Here is a 25,522-nt window from a genome sequence, read left to right as displayed (position 1 = left end):
TTGAACAGGAATATTAACAACTTTCATGTTTCCATGGCATCTGAGCTCTATCAGTCAGAATTCCATTAGCAGTACCAAAATGTTAGATGTTAGACAGATTCTCTTTCATTTATACTATATCTGCATGAAATTAATGGACACTTATGGCCAGTTTAAGTCCATTACAGGTAGGCATAAGCGTAAGAGGACTGCTTGTGAAAGCTTGCTTCACATACTCAATAAATTCTTAAGTTTGACTTCCTGTGTAGAAATGATCCTCTTAATGCACAAAGATGCACACTCACGCGTGAGCATGCGCCAACCTACATACTCACGTATTGTTAAAAGAAACAGAAAGTGAAAAAGAAGGACTGGTATGGTCTTGCCACTATGAATGAGAAACATTTTTTCTTAATACAAATTAATAAAATAATGAAAACAGAGAAAAGCAAGGGTTAGTAGAGGTCTGTATGACTCGGCCAATGTCTGTTATTTGAGCTAAGGCTGTCTGAATATGGCTCAGTAGGATCAGTGTTCTACTCCAGTCAACAGATATAAATTAATTAACAACTAATAGCCAACTAATTAAATATTTGTGTAAATCTGCTCATACAAAAATACTGCAACATAACAACCTGCCAGAGTAATATAACTATGAATTACTAGTCTGCCAACTGGTACAGAGGTTCTTCCCCAGGACTTGGTTCAACGGTGCGCCTAACTTGGTAGATAACTAGGACGGGAAGGACAAGCATCAGCAGTGGCTCTCCTTCGTAGAGGAGAGTGCTAGGAACTAGCCACAATTACACTGATTTCTGTTAGTGGCAAGAATCATAGCATTGGGTGTAGACAGGAAGGAGAGTATAGGATTCCACTATTTTATTTATTATTTATTTACTTATTTACATTTGTTGACCGGGAGAGTCTGACTGGACACAGGTCTGCTTTCAGGGGAGGCCCGGGGAGAAAAGCTCCACATTAAGTAATACTTGCATTATATAGTTAAAAAACATAGCATTTAAATATAGACATTAGTCCAGCTAAGGACGCAAGACAAGAATAAAACAGATGTAAAAAAGCTGTAGAACATAGTACAGTTTTAAAATATGGTGACAAATACTAAACATGGTTACAATTGTAGTTGAGATTCATCAGTGAACAATTGATACAATCTGTTTTTGAGGTACATAACAGCCATTAGCAGTTGTTGGTACAAGAAGTTAGTATTATATAGTAGGCAGCTGGGAACATGAGTAGCCAAGCTTGCTAAGAATAGGTTGTTTATAGGGGGCCGAGAGAGGTAGTGAGTGGGTGGAGTGGATGGTATTTGAGGGGGGGGTGTGCAAGGGCATATCTGGAAAGTTTTTAGGTGTGATTTTAGTAAGGATTTGAAGTGGGTGCAAGAAGTTAGAGGTAATTGAGGATGGCAGGGAGTTCCAGAGTTTGGCTATAGTGCAGGAGAATAATGCTTCTCCAGCAGAGTTACTGGCTCTTGTGACCTGTAGGAGGTTTTTGTGGCTGGATCTTAGTGGACTCGTGGTTATGTAGGGTTGGAGTAGATTCTGGAGGGATGGGACTTTTAGTGATTGGTTTATTAGTTTGTGGGCAAGTGTGAGTTGGTACCATTGAAGGAGGTGGGGTAGCTCTAGCCAGCCCAGTTCTGCTAGTGAGAGACAGTGGTGAGTACGGTAGGAAGCGTGGATTTGGCGATTTTGTTGTAGCAAGTTTCTAGCTTATTTAGGTCACATTGTCTAAGGTTAGTAAATACTGGAGAGGCATAGAGTAGGGTAGAGATGAGATGAGAATTTGCTACCGAAATTTTAGCTGCTTTGGTAAGTAGTTGCTGATTTCTATATAATGCTCCTAGTTTTTGTGCACTTTTTTTAATGGTCATGGAAATGTGAATGTCAAAGTTCAGTTTATTGTCTATTTCTACTCCTAGTAATGTGGTGTGTTCTGTAGGATGGATGGTGGTGTTGTCTTTTGCTGTGATATTAAAGTGACAGCTGTCTAGGGTAAGCTAGGTGGGTTGGAAGATTAGTAATTTTGTTTTGTTTGGGTTGAGTATTAGTTGAGCACCGGATAACCAAGTTTCAATAGAAGAAAATGCTTCCTGTGTGACTTTTTGCAGTTCGGGTAAGGCGTGGGCTGTGCAGATGATGGTTGAGTCATCTGCATATTGTATGAGTGTGCCATGTGTTGTGGCTGAGGCTAGATTATTGGTGAAAATAGAGAAGAGTAGGGGTCCCAGGATGGACCCTTGGGGAACCCCTATGGAGAGTGGTAGTTGGGGGGCGAGGTTGTCCTGCCAAACAACTGCTAGTTGGCGGTCAGGTAGGTAACTCTGAAACTAGATGATGACTGGTTGAAAGAAGGATAGATTATTGAGAAGAGAGATGAGTTGTTTGTGTGGGACCATGCTGAGAGCTTTAGAGAGGTCTAGGAAGGTAGCTGAGGAGAGATAACCTGCATTTTTATTTTGTAGGATAGTGTTAGAAAAAGAGTAAGGTGGTGGTGGTGCTATGGTTAGGTCAGAAACCGTGTTGTGTGTTGGGGAGGAGGTTGTTAGCAAGGAGGTGATATGAGACTTGAGAATGAATGCATCTCTCTAGTATTTTGGAGAGTGGTGAGAAAAAAGCTATGGGGCGGTAATTGGTTAGATCTGTGAAGGGGCCTCCTTTGTGTAGGGGAATTATGTGTGACACTTTCCATAGTGTGGGAACATAACTTTCTGACAGAGATCTGTTAATCAAGAGTGATACGGGGTAGGCTAGAGCGTCAGCTGCAAGTTGAAGGTATTCACTTGGGAGGTTGTCTGCTGCTAATCTCATGGTTTAAAGTTTAGTTAATAGTTGTTTTATTTTGGAGGTAGGAACAGGAGAGAAAGAGAAGCTAGTGGGGAGATTGTTAGTTGTAGTTGATGGTGTGGATTTATGGGTTTGGTTGTGTTGTCTAGCTAGTGATAGTGCGGTTTGTGAAGTGATCGTTGAAAGAGGTAGCAATATTTTCGGAGGAGTGACTAACTTCCAGCAGTGCAATAATTCTTCACCACCTTCAGTAGCTTGCCACCCTATGCTGGTACAGGGCACTGCTGAGGGCTGGTAATCTACATTTTTTTGATGGTAAAGAATTTCCTGCCCAGGGAATAAATAACAAAGATGACATGATTTTTCTTTTGTATGAGCAGCAGAGAAATAGAAGGGTTTGGAGGAGAGCACTGACACATCATGCAAGGTCTGTCTGGAGAGTCAGAGATTAAATGCTCATATACCCAAATTATAAATAAATTATAAGCTCAAAAAAGACTCAAATCACCATTAAAATAAAAGGTAAATAACTCAGATTTTTTTTGTACAAGGGCAAACCACCACGTACTGCCCTGTGATTAGGCTGCACCACCATAACCCCTCAACTTAATATTTTCAAGATCAATGGGAGCATGATTTTATTTTTCTGCATCTGTGCAACATGTATGGCCCCCATATGTGACTTCAGACTTAGTGGCCCGTATTTCAAAATATTTTTTTTTTTTATTTCTCCGCTTCCACTACCATAGAGTCCTCTGGCTGTTCTACTGGCTTCCATGGTCAACCAACTCACAGTTCCCTTGATTATTTCTTCCGGGTACTCCTGGTGTAATCCTTCTCTCAGTGGGCCCCCCAACTCCCCAAAAAGTCAACCCTGATTGTATTCACATGTAAGACACATGGAGTGGGAGGATCTACTAGGCAGCTGCATGTGGCATCAAAACACATTATCCTTATAATAGTCTGTCAAAGTCCCTATCTTATGGAATAGCTTGTGGAATGATGCTAGAGATGGCATCACTGCTCCCTGAAGTCTGAGAAAATCATCTGTGAGGTTTCTGGTCTACACCAGAGGTTGCACAGGCATCAAGTTTCCTCTGAAAAATACATGGTCATAAACTATTTTTACAAACTGTTGTCTCCTTGAGTGCTTACAACACCATAATTCTCCAATGCATCTGCTGCCTACTGCATTTATCAGCTTTTATCATGTGCCACCATGCAAACTTAATGAGAGCCATTTACATAAAATGCTTTACAATCATATTAACTGCAGAAGATGATTTGGGACTACAGTGGGCAGCCATCCTGAACAAGATTTGTGTTGCTCCACTGATGACATATACTTCATGTCAGTGATTACTTTTTACTGGACAGCTCTGCTTAACACCCCGCAATGTCAAGGAATCTGGCCCATCATACTTAAGAAGGGGTGTGAAAAGTGTGCATGGGGGGTTTACTCCCTTAGAAAATGCTCTGTTGCACATGTCATTTTGATTCACTTCACCATGTTTACCACTGTTACTATAATATTCAGCTAGGTACTATCACTATCTGAGAATATGCATTTAGAACTCCTTGTTTTTTATGATTTGGCCTTTAGTGATTCACATAATTCAGTTTTGAGGATGTTAGGTGGAACCCCAGCCCCATAATTTCAGCACACTGTACCAATATGCCCCCTTGCACAAGTCAGCACATAACACACACCAACCACTGTCTACCTGATGAATCTGGGCATCTTGGGGCAATGCAGTAATTGCCTCATGTACACAGACAACCCTCTCCTCCTAACACCCAACACTACAACCTGTGAGAGATGCACTTATATAGCCAAACTGGAAGCAAAGCTCTCTTCACCTAAGACTGGACTAGACAGTCAAGAGGAGAAGGTAAACACTTGCACCACACCACACTCAGCACATAGTCCCTCAAAACCTACACCACCAAAACACACACATAGAAACACAAAACACACACCTACATTCACAGAGGCTCTCAGTAAAAACCTGCCCAAGCAACAGGGACCTCCAAAGCAGAAACACAAGCAACCTCCACCCCCCCCCAACACAACCCAAATGACACATAGCCCACAAACTCAGTGTGCCACTCAACCACAGCCCATAAAGCATAACAACGTACCCAACAATCTAGTCATAGGTGACTCTATAGTCAGGCACACTGATGTTCCACTCACCAGGCTAAACAAGAAGAAAGTTACTGTCAGATGCCTGTCGGGTGCCAGGATCCGCCACATAACGCATGCACTCAGGTCACTCCACAACAAGTACAAATTTGACTCTGTCATTGTCCATGTTGGTGTGAATGACCTGAGACGTACCTCCCTTGGACTACATGAAAAGGGACATGGAAGAGCTGTCTGATCTTGTAGCCCAGGCAGGAATGACCCTAGCCCTGAGTGGCATCCTGCCATCACCCAGAATAATACCACAGTACAAGGACAAAATGATCGACTTCAACAATTGGCTAAGTTTCTGGTGTCATTCTAAGGGGATCCAGTATCTGTCTGCCTGGGATGACATGATCGACAAACCACAATGCTTTGCCAGAGATAGCCTGCACCTGTTGCCCCTGGGATTCTGGATAGTGGCTAAGGCTCTAGCCACCCCTATAGTGCCTTTTTTAGGCAAGGTTCAAATGACAAATTCACCACCCTAACAGGTACAGGCAAGAAGAATCTGAGGGTATTGCTACTCAATGCTAGAAGTCTAAACCTCAAAATGCACTCACTCAAGGCACTCCTTAAAATGGAGAACATCGACATCTGTGCAGTGACAGAGACCTGGTTCAAGGCTCCAGAGAGTACCCCTGCATTACCAGGCTATAATTCATACCACACCTTTCGGCCACCTAATCTGGATCAAAACACTAAAGGCGGAGGCATGTCCATATTCATTAAGGATATCCACACCTCCAGGCTAGTTGCTCAGCATAATGCATCCGAGATTATCCAAGTGCAACTAACTCTGGGCAAGACTGCAATCCAAATTATAGCTTGCTACAGATCCCCCACCATGCCCCAGGATTCCTACTCCTCATTTCTTAATACACTGGAAAATATTAGGGTACAACCTAACACCCTAATAATGGGTGATTTCAACTACCCCACCATTAACTGGGAAAACTACTAATGTACCAACTCTTGTGCTCAACGTTTTCTGGAATGCATAAATTCCAATGCCATGGATCAACTTATCCACACCCCCACCAGGGGCAGCAATATCCTAGACCTGGTTATTACCAACATGGGCAACCGGTGCTCCACACCAGAGGTCAATTCCTTGTTGGTCAGATCCGACCACAAGCTAATCACCCTAGACATCCACACCCCCCCCCCCATTAGGGAAACCGCAGTAAAAAAATTCTCCAAAGCCAACTTCACACTTCTTAAGACAGAAGTGGCAAACTTCACGACACCCATGCTAACAGACAATAGAGGTATGACTGCTGAATCCTACACAAATGCAATTTATAAGCACTTACATATGTGCATGGATCGTGCAATCCCTAACAGAACCAATATGCTATCCTCCAAAAAAAAGGAAGCCAATCTGGTGGTGCCCTGCCATGAACAAACTCTACAACAGAAGAAAGAAACTGTTGCAAAAAAGAGTAAAATTCCATGATTGGAGAAACTCCCTGGTCAGCCTCAGTAAGAAGCTGAGATCCCTCATAAAATCCTCCAAAGCTAGTTATGAAAACAAAATCGTCACTGACTCTAAAGACAACCACAAAGCATTCTATAGCGATGTCAAGCATCTCAATGGCAACACTCAGATCTGCTCCGAGTTGCAGCACAATGGCACTAAATATACAGAACCAACTGATATTGCCAACATCCTGGCAGATAGGTTCAGTGCTAACTTTACCCCCTGTCATCCCCTAAAGGGCCCATCTCTATACCAGAAGAATGCAAAGTTCCTGTAATCACGGCTGCACAGGTAAAAAACACACTATCCAAAGCCAAGAACACAGCATTCATGGGACCTGACAACATCCCAGGCTGTGTTCTACATGAACTACAGAACGAACTGGCACCCCACCTAAGTACCATGTTCAATCATAGCCTCACCTCAGGCTATGTGCCCACTGAATGGCGCACAGCGACAGTTATCCCATTCCACAAAGGGGGAGCCACCACAGACCCCAGAAACTACCGCCCCATTAGCCTAACGAGCCTGGTCTGCAAGGTTATGGAATGTATCATCATGGAGCTTATAAACAATGACATTAATAATCTCCAAACTCAGGACCCCACCCAGTTCGGGTTTGTAAAAGGCAGATCATGTCTCCTAAACTTGATAGCCTTCTTTGAAGCAGTCACCAAAGCCGTAGATGAGGGTAAGTTGGTTCACACAGCCTATCTAGATCTTGCCAAGGCTTTCAACACCATCCCCCACTCTGGAATTATAGATAAACTCACTAAACTAGGTATAAATCCCTATGTCACAAGATGGGTTGCCAACTGGCTCACTGACAGAACCCACACTGTGAAAGCAGCAGACTCCAAATCCAACTTCAGACCAGTGACAAGTGGAGTACCACAGGGTTCAGTCCTGGGTCCCCTCCTGTTTAGTATCTACTTCGCTGAAGTACAGGCCAACACAGAAGGTCTTTGGCTAACGAAATTCGCAGATGACTGCAAACTAGGAACCATAATCAAAACTCCAAAAGATGTGGACATCCTACAAAAGGGCCTCGCTGAGACAGATGCCTTGTGTCAAAGCCGTGGCCTCATGCTCAATGCCAAAAAGTGCATTGTCATCCCTTTTGGTAAAAACTCTGTACCCATGAACTATCACATAGGCGGTAGTCTACTTAACACCGAAAGTGTGATAAGAGACCTTGGGACACAGGTGGACAGTAGTCTCTCCTTTGATAATCACATTGCCACAGTAGTCAGGAAATCCATCTATGTGGCACACCTCATCACAAAAGGTTTCTCATCCAGGAAAAAAAGAGGTCATTGTTCCCCTCTACTCGTCACTCATTAGACCCATTATAGAGTACAATGCCTCTTTTGGTATGTACCTCACAAGACATCTACAACAACTGGAAAGGCCACAGAAATACCTCACAAAGAGGATTACCGGCCTCAAACAGATGCCCTACGCAGACAGTCTCAAAAAACTGCAGCTTTACTCTGTCGCATATCACCTACTCAGAGGCGATCTCTGCCTAACACACAAAGCTATGTCAAACCCAGAGCTTTTAGACATGCTCCACTTAAAGAAATCCCAATCCCTACAAGCTACATGCTTTAGGTACCTAAACCTTGTCACCACAATAAACAGAACATGTTGGAGGGATAGATTCCACACTCTGGAACAAACTACCTATCTATATCAAACAAAGCTCCTCATTAGCACTCTTCAAGAAAAATCTTGATGATTGGATGGGAGATAGGAAATTCACCCCGGTGATCACTTCTGTGGCTCTGCTCAACAGTGGCACGAGAAAATAATTTTCTTGGCTGGCAAAAGCCAGGGTACCTTTGGCTAGGCTTATATAGGCCCTAGGGCCAATAGCCTAGTACCTACCTAGCTATGAACATACTTCTTAACTGTCCATATTTTTGCATCATGTTTTTGGTCTGTTCCTTATGAAATTTGTGTTTTTTGGCAAATCACTGAGGACTGAAGTCACTAAGTAATGACATACAGCTGAGGTTCAAACCATGCGTGCTAACACAAATCCTGTTATTCTAGAAACTTTCTAAGTTTATATGAGAAATATTTAAAATCTGTCACTATTTTTGGGGCCTTGTACCCCCATTATTTTATGCTTTGTCAAGATTTCCTGCTCTAAGAGGTTAAGAGTTAACACCAGCCAGCAAAGACCCAGGTAAATGCTCCAAAAACAGTCTGTCTGCTGTGTTGCATTTTTTCTGCTTAAATCAGTACTGTTTCTCTTTAGGAAAATAACTATAATGTGGACTAGTTTTACTGTAGAAAAATAACTATAATGGGGAGTAGATTAACTGCAAGAAACATCAGCTTTGGCAGGCTTACTTTACACCTTTGTTAGCAGAAAATTAATGCTAATCTATCCACGACATATTAAGTCTAGTTCTGAAAAAATTCATAAAAATAATTCTCCTTCAGTACCAATTTATGAAGGGATATTTCCATACTAAACTTAAAGTTATTCTTCTACTAAACATCTTTAAAAATACAAATGAAGCAGTAATTTTCTGTGGAATAAATAATAACTTTGAAAGAATTCTCAGTTAAGGCACAGATTATACGAGAAACAATTTGCAAACTGTTACCGTCATCATTGCTGGTTATTTCTTGTGAAGCTGATGATCTGTAAAAGCTGAGCCTTGGGCCAATAACATTTTCTGTTAGAGTAAAAAAACAAAAGGGTGGGAAGACAGTATTAGTAGTAGCAATGGTTAAATATGCTCAGTTATTATCCTTCCCAACACTGTGTAAAGAACAGAAATCAAGACTATATCATTTACAACCCCTGTTTTTCAACGCCTATTACATTCTTGATTGTTAAGAACCATTTCAGAAAATCCTTACGTTAAAAGAAAGAATACTTAACTGTGACATTACCTAATAATAATAAACATAATGCCTATAAGCATATGCCAGACTTGCTTTTAAAGCAACAGTACCCGGAAAGATGTCAACAACCTCTAAACTACTGTCTGTGTCAGAGAAAGACCATTTAGCTAAAATATTTATTTTATTTTTTTGTCTTTGCTTACTGGGGTAGAGCACTGATCTCCATGGATCTTTTTCAGACTCAGCCTGGGAGCACTTTCTGGTGAAGTGACTTGCTCAGAGTTGCACAGTTTTGTAAAGGAGGTTGAGGGAATCAAACCCTTGACCAGTGGACCACAGGAAATAGCTTAACAGCTCTTTAATCCTCTGCATCAACTGCCAGTACCGGAGATTTTTCCTTACAGGACTGCCTGCCTTATCGGCCCACATTTAGTAAGATAGTGAGTGCTGCTCTTTGTGCTTATAAACAGGTGTACCTCATCCTTGGTATGTAGTACTTTGTACTTTGAACTGCAATGTTAATTTTCAATTACATTTGCTTATTGATCTTGCTTGTCGCCTTACTCTCATTACTTGTGCTCAACAGAAGATTAGGTAGCAGATTTTGGTTTTAGCCAAAAAGAAACACAAAGGGAACTGAAATAATAAGGTTATTCCTCTTACTTTAACTTTAAACTACACTGGTTTGTTTTTTCTCTTTATTGCTATTACTACTATTTATGATCATAGGCAGAAAAATAAACAATGCACCCGAAGAGCTACTAATTCATAATCCAGTCCAATCACTAGCTTGGATAATCTCAGACCATCCAATTTACCTTCTGTTATTCACTTCTTACAATTTTCCATCTGCCTCCCCCAACATTTAATATTATGATCCCTATCTAACTTGTTAACATTCCTGTCTTCATCACTGACCTATAATATTCTCCACCTTCACTCTAATATTCCTACCTTCCTTTGAACCAAATCTATATTACTCCCTCACACACATCTTCGTCATCCACCTCAGATTCCATACACTGTATATTCTAGACTTTCCCAAGCTCTAGCAATCATCCATTTCACCTCTCCTGCCACTAGCTGTGGCTACACTCTCTCTTCCCATTTCCACCCCTACCAAGTTTACACCAAACATACTCCTTACCATTGGGAATAGATATGTCAAAAATACTGCTCTAAACTCACCTTGGTTGGTCCCAGATGAGTTGCACTGCTTTTCACTCCTACCACATACATTACTGGTCTGCAATTTCAGCCCCACATCTCCAACATTTTGACACAGCCCCCCACCCCATCCTTCTTTAAAGCTTTTAATGGTGTCCTGTACCACCTATGTGTCTCCAACTGGTCTTAACTGTCTCAACACCAGTACAGTTTTCTAAACTTCCTCCCAGTCTCCCCTCACCATTGTACATCCTCAACAATCCACTATTGCTTTAATATGTCCATGTCTTCAACTGCCATCTTAACATCCAAGCCTCTATAAGGTCCTCCAATCCTATCTTTTCCTTTCATGTCCAAGTATCCTTGACAGTCATCTGACCTACTTCCCATTTACATGCCCACTTTCTTCTCTGTACTTTTCTACCTTCTTAATCTTAATCAAGCCCATGAGAACAGCCAGTCCCCTTTATTTATGGCATATTACTCCTGGAACTGCATAAAACATAACAATGTCCCTGCCCCCCCAAGATCTTCAGTAATTTGGACCACGTCCATGGCAAAGAGGGATAATATTCTGACTATGCTGCTGGAAACCCGAGTTTGTCTAGCAGCTCTGGCACTTGTAAAAGCTGGCCAGCGAAGGTGGCTCATCCTTCTAGAAGCATTAGGTGCCTGCTCAGTAGAGTTACAAGCCACCTGAGCCTATTCTACCACACTGCAATCACACTGAACAGTACAGGGAAAATGACATGCAGGAGCACACTTCCCCTTTGGAGTTTGCAACTGTGGGCTAGAAGGAGCAGCCAAAGTGGAGGGAGGAGTACTTTCAGACACAGAAGGTTAGCCATTACCCCTCCACCCTCCTCCAGGAGCAGCAAGCTGGCCTGCTCCCTACCACCTGACTCTCAACAATTAACACTGATTGGATGAGAATTCCTAGGCAAGAACAAATGGCCATATGACTCACCTATCCCAGGAGTGCCTGGCTCCTGTCCTTCTGGAACAAATGGGCTAACTGTTTTATTAATTACTATCCAAGACTTCTCTGTTTGATAAAAATATGCTTGACCTGTGTATAAAACTAAAGGGAATAAAAACATTTTTACTGCTTGTATTTTGCTAGCTATACCCATAGGCAAGAGTTTCCAGTTTCTCAGTTTTTGTATTATCTTTTGTTTAGTCTCTTCCCACATATCCTTAGCTGCCATAAAAATAAGCCTTTTTAACTCATACTCCTAATTAATTTTATCATGTCTCCAAAAATATGCATATTGATGAACCAATTCATGTGTGGGCACATAATTTACAGCTATAAACTTTGTTTTATCTTCATTAATTTTATACCTAAAAAAAACTTGGAACTGTCTCAGAATTTTCCACAACACTGAGATGTCCTTTTCTGCTTCTATTAGGTACAAAATAATCATCATCTTCTTTCGGCTGTTCCCGTTAGGGGTCGCCACATCAGATCATCTGTTTCCATTTCTTCCTGTCCTCTGCATCATGCTCTTTCACATCAACCACCTGCATGTCCTCTCTCACCACATCCATAAACCTTATCTTAGGCCTCCTCTTTTCCTCTTAACTGGCAGCTCCACCCTTAGCATCCTTTTCCCAATATGTTTCCCCTCTGCACTACTTATTGACCTTTCAAAAGCCTTTGATATGCTTATAGACATACTAAAAGCCCAATCACTTGATCCATAAGCATTACAATGGTTTAAATCCTATCTGGAAAACAGACAGCAAGCAGTACTTTGGGATAATAATCTTTCTACATCCCTCCCAGTGAATATTGGAGTACCCCAAGGCTCTATTTTAGGACCTCTACTCTTTTCATTGTTTATTAACGATCTACATACCAAAATTCCTCAAGCCACCTGCATACAATTTGAAGATGACTCTACTTTAATTTGTTCAGCCAAGTCCATAACCTCTCTCTAGTCCCTCACCCAAACAGTATTTAACAGTGTGGAAAATTGGTTCATGCAACACTGCCTCCTCCTGAACCCCCAAAAAAACAAAATTATTGCTCTTTGCTCCTACTCATGTCACCTTAACTGCACTTCACACTAACCTCTAACAATGCAACTAACATATCCCCAGACACTACAACCCGTCTACTAGGAGTAACAATTGATAACAACCTTAGCTATGATGACCACATTAATTCTACAATAAAGTCTGTCAACAAAAAACTAGGCACCCTTTACAGAATCAAACCCTTCCTTACCCCTTCAGCCAGAATGACTATTGCCCAGACCCACCTTATCTCTACCCTGTTCTATGCTTCTGCAATATATACCAATCTATCTAAAAACAACCTCACCAAACTTTCCACCAGTTACAATAACATAGCCAGATTTGCCACTGGCACCTCCTTTAGAACTCACCATTGTCTCAACCTCAAACAACTGGGATGGCTAGAACTGCAGAACCAACTACTTTGTCAAAAACTTGTTATCACCCAAAAGATCGTTTACCACCCTAATAATACCCCTATCCTCACTAATCTGATTACACCCTACAAAAATCTTGCAACACTACGCTCAGCTAATAAGCTTCTAGTTTCCACTATTAAATCAAAAAACAAAGCTGGGGACTCACTTTTCACCAACACAGTAGGTAAAAACTGGAACCAGCTTCCTACTGAACTTTCCACCCTTGCTTCCACTCTTCTTTTTAAAAAACATCTTAAAGAATATTTTAAAACTCACTGGCTTTGAACCTGCTTTAACCCTGACTGACATCTCATTCCCTTCTTGCTCTCTCTATACTTCTCTACTCTACCATTCTATGTTGCCTATCTGTAATTAATAATTTCCTTCATAGTACTGAAAAAAAATGATACCCAGCATCCCTCCTCAGCACATGTCCAAACCAACGCAATCTTGCCTCTCTTGCTTTGTCTCCAAACTGTCCAACCTGAGCTGACCCTCTAATATACTGATTCCTAATCCTGTCCATCCTAGTCACACCCAGTGCAAATCTTAACATCTTTAACTCTGCCACATCCAGCCCTGACTTCTGCCTTTTCATCAATGCCACCGTCTCCAACCCATATAACATAGCTGGTCTCACTACCCTCTTGTTGACCTTCCCTTTCACTCTTACTGGTACCAGTCCGTCACAAATCACTCCTGACACTCTTCTCCACCCATTCTGCCCTGCCTGTACTCTCTTCTTCACCTCTCTTCCACACTCATCATTACTATGAACTGCTGATCCCAAGTACTTAAACTCACCCACCTTTACCAACTCTACTCCCTGCATCCTCACCATTCCTCTACCCTCCCTCACATTTACACACATATTCTGTTTTAGCCCTGCTGACCTTCATTCTCTCCTCTCTAAAGCATATCTCCACCTCTCCAGGGTCTTCTCAACCTGATCCCTACTCTCACTACATATCACACTGTCATCTGCAGACATCATAGTCCACGGGGCCTCCTGTCGGATCTCATCTGTCAACCTGTCCATCACCACTGCAAATAAGAAAGGGCTCAGAGCTGATCCTTGATGTAATCCCACCTCCACCTTAAACATATCTGTCACTCCCACCGCAGTCCTCACCAATGTCACACTACCCTCGTACATATCCTGTACCACTCTTACATACTTCTCTGCCACTCCCGACTTCCTCATACAATACCACAACTTCTCTGTAGGCACCCTGTCATATGCTTTCTCTAAGTCCACAAAGACACAATGCAACTCCTTCTGACCTTCTCTATTTCCCCAACACTCTCAGAGCAAATATTATTTATTTATCTTATTTTACATTTGTTAACCAGGATGGTCCGACTGGATACATGTCCTTTTTCAGCGGAGGCCCAGGGAGAAAAGCTCCAACACAGTTACATTGATAATTAGGTACAGTAAATGAGCTGAAAGAACTTAACAAAAACATAGGCTATTTACATACAAGTACAAGACTGCCATTACTATTTCTGAGATTACTACAAATGTAACATTAATAACATATTAGCAAGGATGGTAGGCAGTATAATGACATAGAGTTAGACAGGATACATATTTCTTTATCACAGTATACAAAGTACTTATCATCTTAGCTAGTTGTTTATGTTTTAGTTAATGGCACAGAGCTAGTCTGGGTTTGAGCAAGGACATAGCCAGTGTGACTTGAAGTGGAGTTTTAGACTATTTTGAATTGACTTAGAGAAGTTGCAAGCATGATGTTATTTGGGAGAGAGTTCCATATTTTACCAGTGGTGTTGGCAAATGGCGTCACCACCTAGGTTGAGAGATTTAGTTGTTTGGACAAGGAGTCTGTTTGCTGAGCGAAGGCAGTTTAGATTGGAGTAGGGAGTCATTAAGTTTTTAGTGCTGGGGTATTCTCAGGTTGTTTAAGGATTTTGAAGGCCTCTATGAGTTGGGACTGGTGAAGAAGGTGTGGGAATTCTATCCATCCAAGCTTTTCAGGTTAGTACAGTGGTGTGTTCTGTAGGGTAGGCCTGCAACGAACCTGGCAATGTGATTATAGCAGGATGAGAGCTTGGCCAGATCAGATTTGTTAAGGTGAGTGAGGACAGGAGAGGCATATAGTAGGGTAGAGAGAAGGTGTGAACGGGCTGTGGCTGCCATGGCATTCGGGTAAGGAAGGCTTTAATTCTATATAGGGTCCCAAGTTTCTTGTTGACTGACTTAATGGCTTGGTTGATATGTATATCAAATCTGAGTTTATTGTCAATGTTTACTCCTAATAGCTTTGTATAGGTGTCTGGGGAGATGATGGTCCCATTACTGGATTTTATAGTGAAGTTTTCAGTCGGAGATCTATTGGTTGGGTAGAAGAGAAGTAACTTGGTTTTGTTTGGATTTAAGATCAGGAGATGGTTGGCAAGCCAGTTTTCGACTTTGGTGAAGCTATGTTGGGTGGTAGTAGATTTGCAAGAGAGGCATTGGAACATATTATAGTCGAGTCATCTGCATATTGAATGCAGGTGGCTTCAGGGATGACTGTTTGGATGTCGTTTATGAAGACTGAAAAGAGGAGAGGTCCTAATATGGAACCTTGAGGAACTCCTATGGTATTTGGCAGTAGGCAGGAGAGCTTGTTTTGCCACATTACTGCTTGTTGTCTCCCAGTGAGGTAAGCTTGAAACCAGTCAAGGGCTGGAGTATCTAGATACAGGGTTTTTAAAGTATATAGAAGTAACTGATGGTTTACCATATCGAAGGCTTTCAATAGGTCCAGGAAGAGAGCGGAGGATATTTTTTTATTATTCCGGTTAAGATTAATGTTTTCAGTAAAAGAGAGGAGGGCAGTGGTTGTACTATGATGGGGTCTGAATCCATGTTGAGAGTCTGTGAGTAGTTTATTTTGAGTTAGATAGAGCATTAGCTGGTTGTGCATGCACTTTTCCATAATTTTGGCAAGTGGTGATAGTATGGCTATAGGTCTATAGTTGGATAGTTCTGTGGATGAACCTCCTTTGTGGAGTGGAATAACATAGGATATTTTCCAAATTGAGGGGATTGAGGCCTCAGTTATGGTTCTGTTAATTAGGATTGAGATAGGGTAGGCTACGACATCTGCAGCAATTTGCAGGTATTCAGCCGGCAGAAGATCGGCTGAAAGGGTGGTTGGCTTCAGAAAGGGATCTGATAAAGGATGTGGACACTGGCTGGAAGTTAAAAGAGAGTGGTGAGTCGGGTATAGTGTTTATAGAAGTGTGGGGAGGAGAAAGTTGGTTAGCTAATGACTGGATGGTTTCTGTGAAGAAAGTATTGAATGAATTGGCTATATCTTCTTGGCTCTTGTCAGATAATGTTCCTGGGGTCGGAGTAGTGGATTTGCCTGGTTGGAGAAGTTTATTTATGCCTGCCCAGTACTTTTGAGGGTTATTCTGATGTTTATGTTGCAGATTGTAGAAGTAATTTTTCTTATCTAGTATGATGGCTTTTAGTCTCATTTCTAAGTTGTTGGAATTTGATACGATCTAGGGGTAGTTTGGTAGTGTGCCATTTATCCCACGCTTTGTCTCTAGTTGTTATTTTGGTTTTGGTGTCTGTTGTTAGCCAGGGTGCTAGTTGAGTTTTAATTCTTATTGAGCGTTTAGGGGCATGCGAGTCAAGTATAGTAAGGAATGAATTGTTAAATGATGACACTGCCTCATCAAGGGGAAGGAACTTTAGTTTTGTCCAGTTACATGATTTGAGTTCAAGTTGAAATTTAGTTCAGTCAAAGTTTTTCTTGGATCTGATAGACCTATAAATAGGTAAGCTTGTACAATTAATTTTGTCTTTCATGATGTATGTGAGCAGGTGATCACTAAGATCATTAGGGAGAGTTCCAGACATATAGTTCTGGGGATGACTGTTGGTGAGTATCCAGTCTAGTATACTCTCTTTTTGGTTATTGTTACCTGTACGTGTGGTAGATGATATTATCTGAGAGAATCCATGTAGGTTAACAGGGATGGGGTTGGACTGTGCTGTGCATTGGTTCCAGTCAATATTAACATCGCCCAGGACAATGGTTTCTTGAGGGTAGTTGTTGGCTATCCAATGTAGAATGACCTCTAGTGTTTCTACATTGTTCCCAGGGGGAATATAGGTGACAATTAGGTTAATGCCCTTATGATTATTTAGTAGAATTCTTAGAGCTAGTATTTCAGTGTTAGAGACCTGGGGTGGTTGTATAGGGTTAGTTATGATGTTAAGTGTGCTATTATATAAGACGGCTATTCCACCTCCTCTTCTCTTTACTCTATCTGCCCTAAGTATATTGTAACCAGGAGGCAGGATCTCATTGTCTTTGGTTGATGGCCGGAGCCATGTTTCAGATAGACACATTATGTTGGGGAGGTATGTGGCTAGTACAGCATGCAGGCTATGTATCTTATTGTTTAGGCTTCTAATGTTTAAGTGGCATATTAGGAGGGAGTTGACCAGTCGGTGGGAGAGTGGTGGGCTGGTAGGATTCTGAGTTAAGGTTGGGCCTGGATTAGCATGGATGTCCCCATCTTGGGTTATGTTTTTTCTTAGATACGCTAGTAGTCTAATAACTTTGAATAGTAGTTTTAGTTCATATTTGGATTTTGGTGTTGATTGGAGTGTTTTTAGAAGCAAGTGGTTGGAATTTATAATTTTTGGGGTAGTGTAGTAGTGGGCAAGTTCCGCAGTCAGTGGAGGTAGGGGGGGTCTTGGTTTGGCATTTTGGATAAGAGAAATCTACGAATGTGAGATTTTCATAGCTAGTAAGAAAGTATGGCAGAATTAAGAGTGGTAAGATAAGAGGAAGGAGTTTATAATTATTTATAGACATGTTATATGTCATCAATGGGTGGGGTCAATGTGCTTCAAAGGAATAGTAGTGGTTAAACAGTAAAGTGGTGGGGGGGGAGGAAATTGGAGAGGAAGTTGTGCAGGTTGGAGAGGAAGTAGGGGTGTGGCCTAGTGGCTATAAATGTAGACAAAGTGGGGGCAGGTGGGATAAGGGGGCAGGGAAGGGAGCGAAGCGTAGCGAGCTAACCAGTCCCAGTTTTGGTCCTATGAGTGGGGTAAATAGTCTGATAGTGTAAGTAAGCAGATTGGAGTACAGGCTTGAAATTCAACATAAACATATACAGTTGTAAAATGTCTAATACAATTCAACATAAATAGGCATTTACAGTTGTAAAACACTTACTGGAGAGACACTGAGCCTTCATGGGGCCTGTAGCAGAGTGGATTGTAGTTTTACAAATGGTGCCTGCCACAGGTAATATTTATTAACTCTGGGATTGTCTTAAGGTAATAAACAGGGAAGGGAGGGAGAACAAGGGTGTGAGCAGGCAGTTCTTTGTACTGCTGCTAATGAGCCAAAGCAAGACAAGTATGTGTTAAGAACAATCACAATTGACCAAGGACTGCTCTGAAACTGTAAGTCTTGTCTTAATTTCTCAGGTGGAAAACCAGGATAACCTTGTATCAGTAGGCTACTGTGGTATAGTTTAAATAAACAAACACACAGTATTGATCAGTTATTGATACTATTTGCTAACAGAAGGGAATAAGAGAAAGTGGAAGATGTGTGTGTGTGTGGTGGTGGTGGTGGTGGGGGGGCTGCTTACAGCCAAAGCACAGTGCTCTCCAGGGGAAAATGAAGATTGGCTCAAACAGTTAGATACATACTCAAAGTTAACTGTAGCTGTTTGCAGACAGTTCAGACCCGGACTGCACTTTTCTTATAGGAATGTTAAAGGTGGTACAGGAGTTGAATACTTAAGAGTGGTGTTAGGTTCAAAGTTAACTGTAGCTGTTTGCAGACAGTTCAGACCTGGACTGCACTTTTCTTATAGGAATGTTAAAGGTGGTACCAGAGTTGAATACTTAAGAGTGGTGTTAGGTTCAAAGTTAACTGTAGCTGTTTGCAGACAGTTCAGACCCGGACTGCACTTTTCTTATAGGAATGTTAAAGGTGGTACGGAGTTGAATACTTAAGAGTGGTGTTAGGTTCAAAGTTAACTGTAGCTGTTTGCAGACAGTTCAGACCCGGACTGCACTTTTCTTATAGGAATGTTAAAGGTGGTACGGAGTTGAATACTTAAGAGTGGTGTTAGGTTCAAAGTTAACTGTAGCTGTTTGCAGACAGTTCAGACCCGGACTGCACTTTTCTTATAGGAATGTTAAAGGTGGTACGGAGTTGAATACTTAAGAGTGGTGTTAGGTTCAAAGTTAACTGTAGCTGTTTGCAGACAGTTCAGACCCGGACTGCACTTTTCTTATAGGAATGTTAAAGGTGGTACCGGAGTTGAATACTTAAGAGTGGTGTTAGGTTCAAAGTTAACTGTAGCTGTTTGCAGACAGTTCAGACCTGGACTGCACTTTTCTTACAGGAATGTTAAAGGTGGTACCGGAGTTGAATACTTAAGAGTGGTGTTAGGTTGGAGAGACACTGAGCCTTCATGGGGCCTGTAGCAGAGTGGATTGTAGTTTATTGCATCTATGCAGAATATTGCATCTGTAGTGCTCTTTTCTGGCATGAAACCATACTGCTGATCACTAATCATCACCTCCCTTCTTAACCTAGCTTCCACTACTCTTTCCCATAACTTCAAACTGTGACTGATCAGTTTTATCCCTCTGTCGTTACTGCAGCTCTGCACATCACCCTTATTCTTAAAGATAGGTACCAAAACAGTTTTTCTCCACTCCTCAGGCATCCTCTGACTTTCCAAAATTTCATTAAACTATCTGGTTAAAAATTCTGCCATTTCAACTAAGCACCTCCATGCTTCCACTGGTATGTCATCTGGTCCAACAGCCTTTCTATTCTTCATCCTCTTCATAGCTGTCCTTACTTCCTCCTTGCTAATCTGTTTCACTTCCTGATTCACTATCCCCACATCATCCAACCTTCTCTCTCTCTCATTCTCTTCACTCATCAGCCCTTCAAAATACTCTTTCCATCTACTCAACACACTCTCCTCACTTGTGAGTATGCTTCCCTCATTATCCTTTATCTCCCTTACCTGCTGCACATCTTTCCCAGCTCTGTCCCTCTGTCTAGCCAATCGGTACAGGTCCTTTTCTCCCTCTTTAGTGTCCAATCTCTAAAACAACTCTCCATATGCCTTATCCATAGCCTTCGCCACCTCTCTCTCTGCCATGCGTCTCATCTCCTTATACTCATGTCTACTTTCTTCATGTCTTTGACAATCCCACTTCTTCTTCGCCAGCCTCTTCCTCTGTATACTCTCCTGTACTTCCTCATTCCACCACCAGGTCTCCTAGTCCTCCTTCCTCTGTCCAGATGTCACACCAAGCACCTTTCTAGCAGTCTCCCTTACTAGCGCTGCTGTAGTTACCCAGCTATTCGGTAACACTTCACTGCCTCCCAGTGCCTGTCTTAACTCTTCCCTGAACTCCACCTCACAATCACCCTTTTTAACTTCTACCATTTAATCCTTGGTACTGTTTTCACACTCCTCCTCTTCTTGATCACCAATGTCATCTTACAGACCACCATTCTATGCTGCTTAACTACGCTTTCCCCTGTCACCACTTTACAGTCTCCAATAATATCATCTGCAAATAAAGCCAACTTTTCTTGAATACCATACCATTTATATCCTCGAGTTTCTACATCCCTTATTTTCTCTGCCAATGTTTCTAAATATAACACAAACAGCAAAGGGGAAAGAGGATACCCTTGTCTGGTTCCTGTGATCAGACACAACTTATATGATAGGAACCCTCCTACTTTGATTTTTGCCTCAAGTCCCTCATATATCCTTCTAATTAACTTTATTATTGTATCAGGGAATGCAAACGCTTCCAGTACTCTACTCATAAAATCCCAGCTTAGTCTGTTGAATCCTTTATCTGCAGCAAGACCCAGCAACAACAATGGTATTTTCTTATATTCTGCTTCCCTCAGTATCATCATTCTATTAAAGCTGTTAAATGTTTACCTACCCTCCACAAAACCACACTGATCCATAGCTATCACTTTTGGCAACACCCTTGCCATTCTTTTAGCCATTATAGACATAGCCACTTTATAGTCATGGTTTAAAATTGAAATGGGCCTATATGAAACTGGATCTCATGGATCTTTACAGTCTTTAGGTATTAAAGCCACCACAGCTTTTTTTCCAGGATGCTGGAAATATTGTTAAACAAAGCCTTCCAGATCTTTATCCACTTTCTTCCCTCCTACCTTCCAAACTTCCAACAGAATGCCATTTATTCCTGAAGACATTCCTGCAGATAGTTATACATAACCATTTCATCTACCTGTAACCTTGGCATATTTAACTCTTCCATAAATATTTCTTTGTGCTTTTCCTTGATTTTCACATTCTCTGCTTGATACAAATTTTCATAAAATTTCCAAAGTATCTCTAATAACTCTACAGGACTTCAGGCTCTTTAAGTATGGCAACAACCCTTTCTACTTTCTGTTGCCTAAGTCATTGTGTGAAAAGTTTTTGAGCTATGTAGTTATTATCAAAAAACAGTTGCTTAACTGCAATCTTTTTACACTCATATATATTATTCAGATATTCCCTTATTTTGTCTGTAGTGCTCTGCAATTGTGCTTTTTCTTGTTCTGTGAGATTCACATTATTTTGTAATACTTCAGCTTTTGTCAGCTCCTCTAAATAATTACTGTTACTTCTTAACCATATCTTTTTTTCTTTTATTTCTACCCTGTTTTTAAGTTTCACTCTATCCGACTCACTAGCTATAACTTCTGGAGTACTTTTCTATCTTCCTTAACTCCCGAATAATTTCCACTACCCATTCCTTAAATTCCTCTATTTTTTAACAGGTAGGTGGGGAAGTGCCAGTGTCTCATCTTTACTTCGTTACCCCGCATTTTTATCTTAGTAATTACTGGCGCATGATCTGAAATAGTTACTGGATGTGTGTCAAAGTTTTCAATTAACTGCACATGTTCCTGCCGGACTGGTGGTGCAGAAGGATAATGCCCTGACTACAACCCAGATGACCCAGGTTTGATTAGTGTCTGATGGTGTGGCAGGGAGGGATAGGAGTGCCATCCTGAGTGAGAGGTGGTAAGTGGGTGTCTATTGATGATGATCCCTAGCGGAGGCTGGGGACATTGCCAGAGGAGGGTTGGTCAAAATTATTAGCAGTGGGCCTGGCTGAGCTACTGCAGAGGTGAGGCAATACTATGCATGCTCACACTGGACTATACCACAAGCCACAAAAGGGAGGGGGGAGAAACAAGGTAGGCCCAAGTAAGAACTCTCCTAGACAAAAGCTCAGACATGCCAAGCCCCACTGCCTTCATTCTGTGATCAGACCAAGCAATTACTGGAGTAAGTCTGAGGGGGAGTGGTCACGGAGTAGCTGGAAGACCGTGTGGATGGGGCATGAGGGCCGGGCTGGTAGCAATGATGTACAGGAAGGGACAAAAAGGAAATAAATAAATACATGCACATGTTCCTGTGGAATATAATTTCTGTCTTGTCCAGACCAGTTATTATACCTTGGGGAATAATATGTGAATTCGCTGAGTTACTACTACTATTAGCTGGAGCACAATGGCAGAACTACGGTCACTTACAAATTTGATCCTTCTCAACATGGACAAAGGAAATGTTTCAGAAGCACTGTTCAATGACCTCACCAAAGCTTTTGTTCTTTTTGACCACCTAATGCTCCTTCACTTCCTCCAAGAAATCTGAATTAGCTCCCACACTGTCACCTGATTCTATGATTTCTTAGCAAGTAGGTATTTCAGAATCACAATCAGCTCATCCTAATCACCTCCAGTACTGCACCTCTTACAAATGAGTGCCCCAAGGTTCCATAGCCACTCCGTTGTTACTTTCAGTCTTTATTAACAAACTACCCTCCAGCCTCCCTAGCCTTCCTCTCAATCTTTATGCAGATGACCTGGTTATCTTTTGATCAAGTTCCTCACATTCAACTACTCAAACCCAGCTTCAGCCTGACCTCTACTCCATTAGTCCTTGACTAAAGAACCATAAGCTACTCCTAAACCACTTCAAAAAAAGTATGACATTTGTAACCTCACAAAAGTTGAAAAAAATTCAAAAAACTCTGAACATCTGAGATCCTATGTCCTTTAAACACCTAGGTTAATGACTGGACCAGTTACTTAAATTCCATAACCACAATGAAAACGCCAGGAAAAAGATCAATTTATTCTTGTCCTAGAAAATATCGCCCTTTCTCTACAGGCCAGCTAGTGGTGCAATAGGCAAAGGAGTACTCCTTGCTCAACTTGAATATGGACTCCCCACAGTCTCTAAAAAAAAATCTCATCCACTCCACAGTTCATTGAAAATAAAATCTGTTGATTAATTTCCAACCCCCACCCAAACACAACCGTGCCACCCTCTCTAAAGCCAGAAGGCTCTCAGTCTCCTACAGAGTTGACCTACTCCTAGGGTCTTTTCTTTTCAAACTACTTCAACCGGGTGCCTTCCCCCTCTTGTTGCCAAACTCCATAATAAAATTGTGTGTTGCTGTATCTTTAAGAAGCATATCAAGGACTGAATGTGCATATATAAATAGCAGGCACGTGCTATACTCAGTGCCATTTTGAGAGTGCAGCCAAAGAGTGAGCATGTATGAATGTAATAGCTAGTTTGTATATGTTACATAGGTTCATAGGTTCATAGGTTTATACTAGGCTATCTGCCCTAAGGCATTTATAAGCCTAGCCCAAATTATTGTGGCTTACGCCACCCCTTATATGAAAAAATACTGTGCCCATTAGTTTGTTGTGCCTCTGTCCAGCAGTGACACAGAGTTGATTCCTGGGGTAAACCTACGATCTCCCATCCACAGGTCTAGATTTCTCTTGAACAGAGTCAGCGAGGTGCTCTGCCTCACATGGACCGGGATTTTATTCCACAGCATAGGGAGTCTCTGAGTGATAAATCTATCCCTCCAGCACGTCCTATTTATATCCGTGCTAAGGTTTAAGTCGCTTGCTCTAGTGGTTTTGGTGGATTTGGATTTTTGAGGTGGAGCATGTCCATTAATTCCGGGTTGGACATGGCCTTGTATGTCAGGCACATGTCACCTCTGAGCAGGCGGTATGCGACTGAATAGAGCTGGAGTTTCTTCAATCTGGCAGCATATGACAGATTTTGGAGTCCCTTTATCCTTTTGGTGAGGAACTTTTGGGGTCTCTCCAATTGCTGCAGATGTCGGGTGAGATACATCCCGAATGGGGCATTGTACTCGATCATTGGTCTGATAAGTGAAGAGTACAGGGGAACAATGACCTCACTAGATCTGGATGTGAATCCCTTCATGATCAGGTGGGCAATGTAGAAGGTCTTTCTAACCACTTTAGCAATGTGAGTGTCAAAAGAAAGGCCACTGTCAACCTGGGTCCCCAGGTCCCTGATAACCTCTTCTGTGCTTAGTGGATTGCCACCTATATGGTAGCTTGGGGTTACCTTGTTTTTCCCGAAGGGTATGACTATACATTTTTGGCGTTTAACTTCAGGCCATGGCTCTGGCACCAGCTATCTGTTTCCGTGAGTCCCTTCTGAAGGATATCCGTGTCCGATGCACTTTCCACTATGGCCCAGTTTGCAGTCGTCTGCAAACTTTGTCAGCCAAAGTCCTCCCATGTTGGCCTGTACTTCTGAGAAGTAGATGCCAAACAATAGGGGCCAAGGACCGAGCCCTGTGGGACACCACTTGTGACCGGCTTGGAGTCTGACACAGCGCCAGCAACTCTAACCCTGTGGGTTCTGTCCTTAAGCCAGTTTGCAACCCATCTTGTGACATATGGGTTTACATTTAAGCTGGTAAGTTTTTCTACAATACCCGAGTGGGGTATTGTGTAAAAGCCTTTGCAAGGTCAAGGTAGGCTGTATGGACTGCCTTTCCCTCATCAATGGCCTTGGTGACTGTTTCGAAGAAGTCAACCAAGTTCAAAAGGCATGATCTTCCCTTGACAAAGCCAAACTGGGTCGGGTCCAATGTCTGCAAGTCCCTATATCTTTGTTTATGAGCTCCATTATGATCCTCTCCATAGCTTTGCAGACTAGACTTGTTAAGCTTATGGGGTGGTAATTACCAGGGTCCGTAGAGGCACCGCCTTTGTGGAGTGGGACCATAGTTGCCGTACGCCACTCCTTGGGCACGTATCCTGTGGTAAGGCTGAGATTAAACAGCTGCCTTATGTGCGGGTTTAATTCCTCATTTAGCTCGTGTAGCACACAGCCGGGGACACCATCCGGTCCCATTGATGCTGTGTTTTTAGCTTTAGAGAGAGCAGCTTTCACCTGCACATTTGAGATGTCCGGGAGGCTACACTCGGCTGGGATAGTTATCTCTCCTTTAGGGGAGAGGGGTGAAGTTTGCACTGAACCTGTCTGCCAGTATGTTGGCAATGTCTGTGGGTTCAGTGATTTTTGTATCATTTTGGACTAATTCTGAGCATATCTGGGAGTTTCCACCCAGGTTCCTAACATAGCTGAAAAAGGCCTTATGATTGTCCTTTGAATCCATGGCAATTTTTCTCTCAAAATTGGCCTTAGTTGATTTTATGAGTGCTCGTAT

The 25,522-nt window shown here is 42.0% G+C and overlaps 1 protein-coding gene across 3 annotated transcripts in view; it reads right to left on the bottom strand.

Moving 5' to 3' along the window:
* The window catches only part of MDM1 (Mdm1 nuclear protein), a 1,807,772-nt gene that overhangs the window by 271,864 nt on the left and 1,510,386 nt on the right, over positions 1 to 25,522 (bottom strand). For all 3 annotated transcript variants that reach the window (XM_044062890.1, XM_044062891.1, XM_044062892.1), the window contains one exon: positions 9,079 to 9,150. In XM_044062890.1, coding sequence (XP_043918825.1) covers positions 9,079 to 9,150 — 72 coding nt within the window. The remainder of the gene's footprint in view (positions 1 to 9,078; positions 9,151 to 25,522) is intronic.

Source organism: Protopterus annectens, chromosome 2.part1, assembly GCF_019279795.1.
Source record: "Protopterus annectens isolate FY-2018-M chromosome 2.part1, PAN1.0, whole genome shotgun sequence".
Classification (NCBI taxonomy): Eukaryota; Metazoa; Chordata; order Ceratodontiformes; family Protopteridae; genus Protopterus; species Protopterus annectens.
Note: the sequence above shows the minus strand (reverse complement) of the source record. Positions and strands in the feature narration are given on the sequence as shown.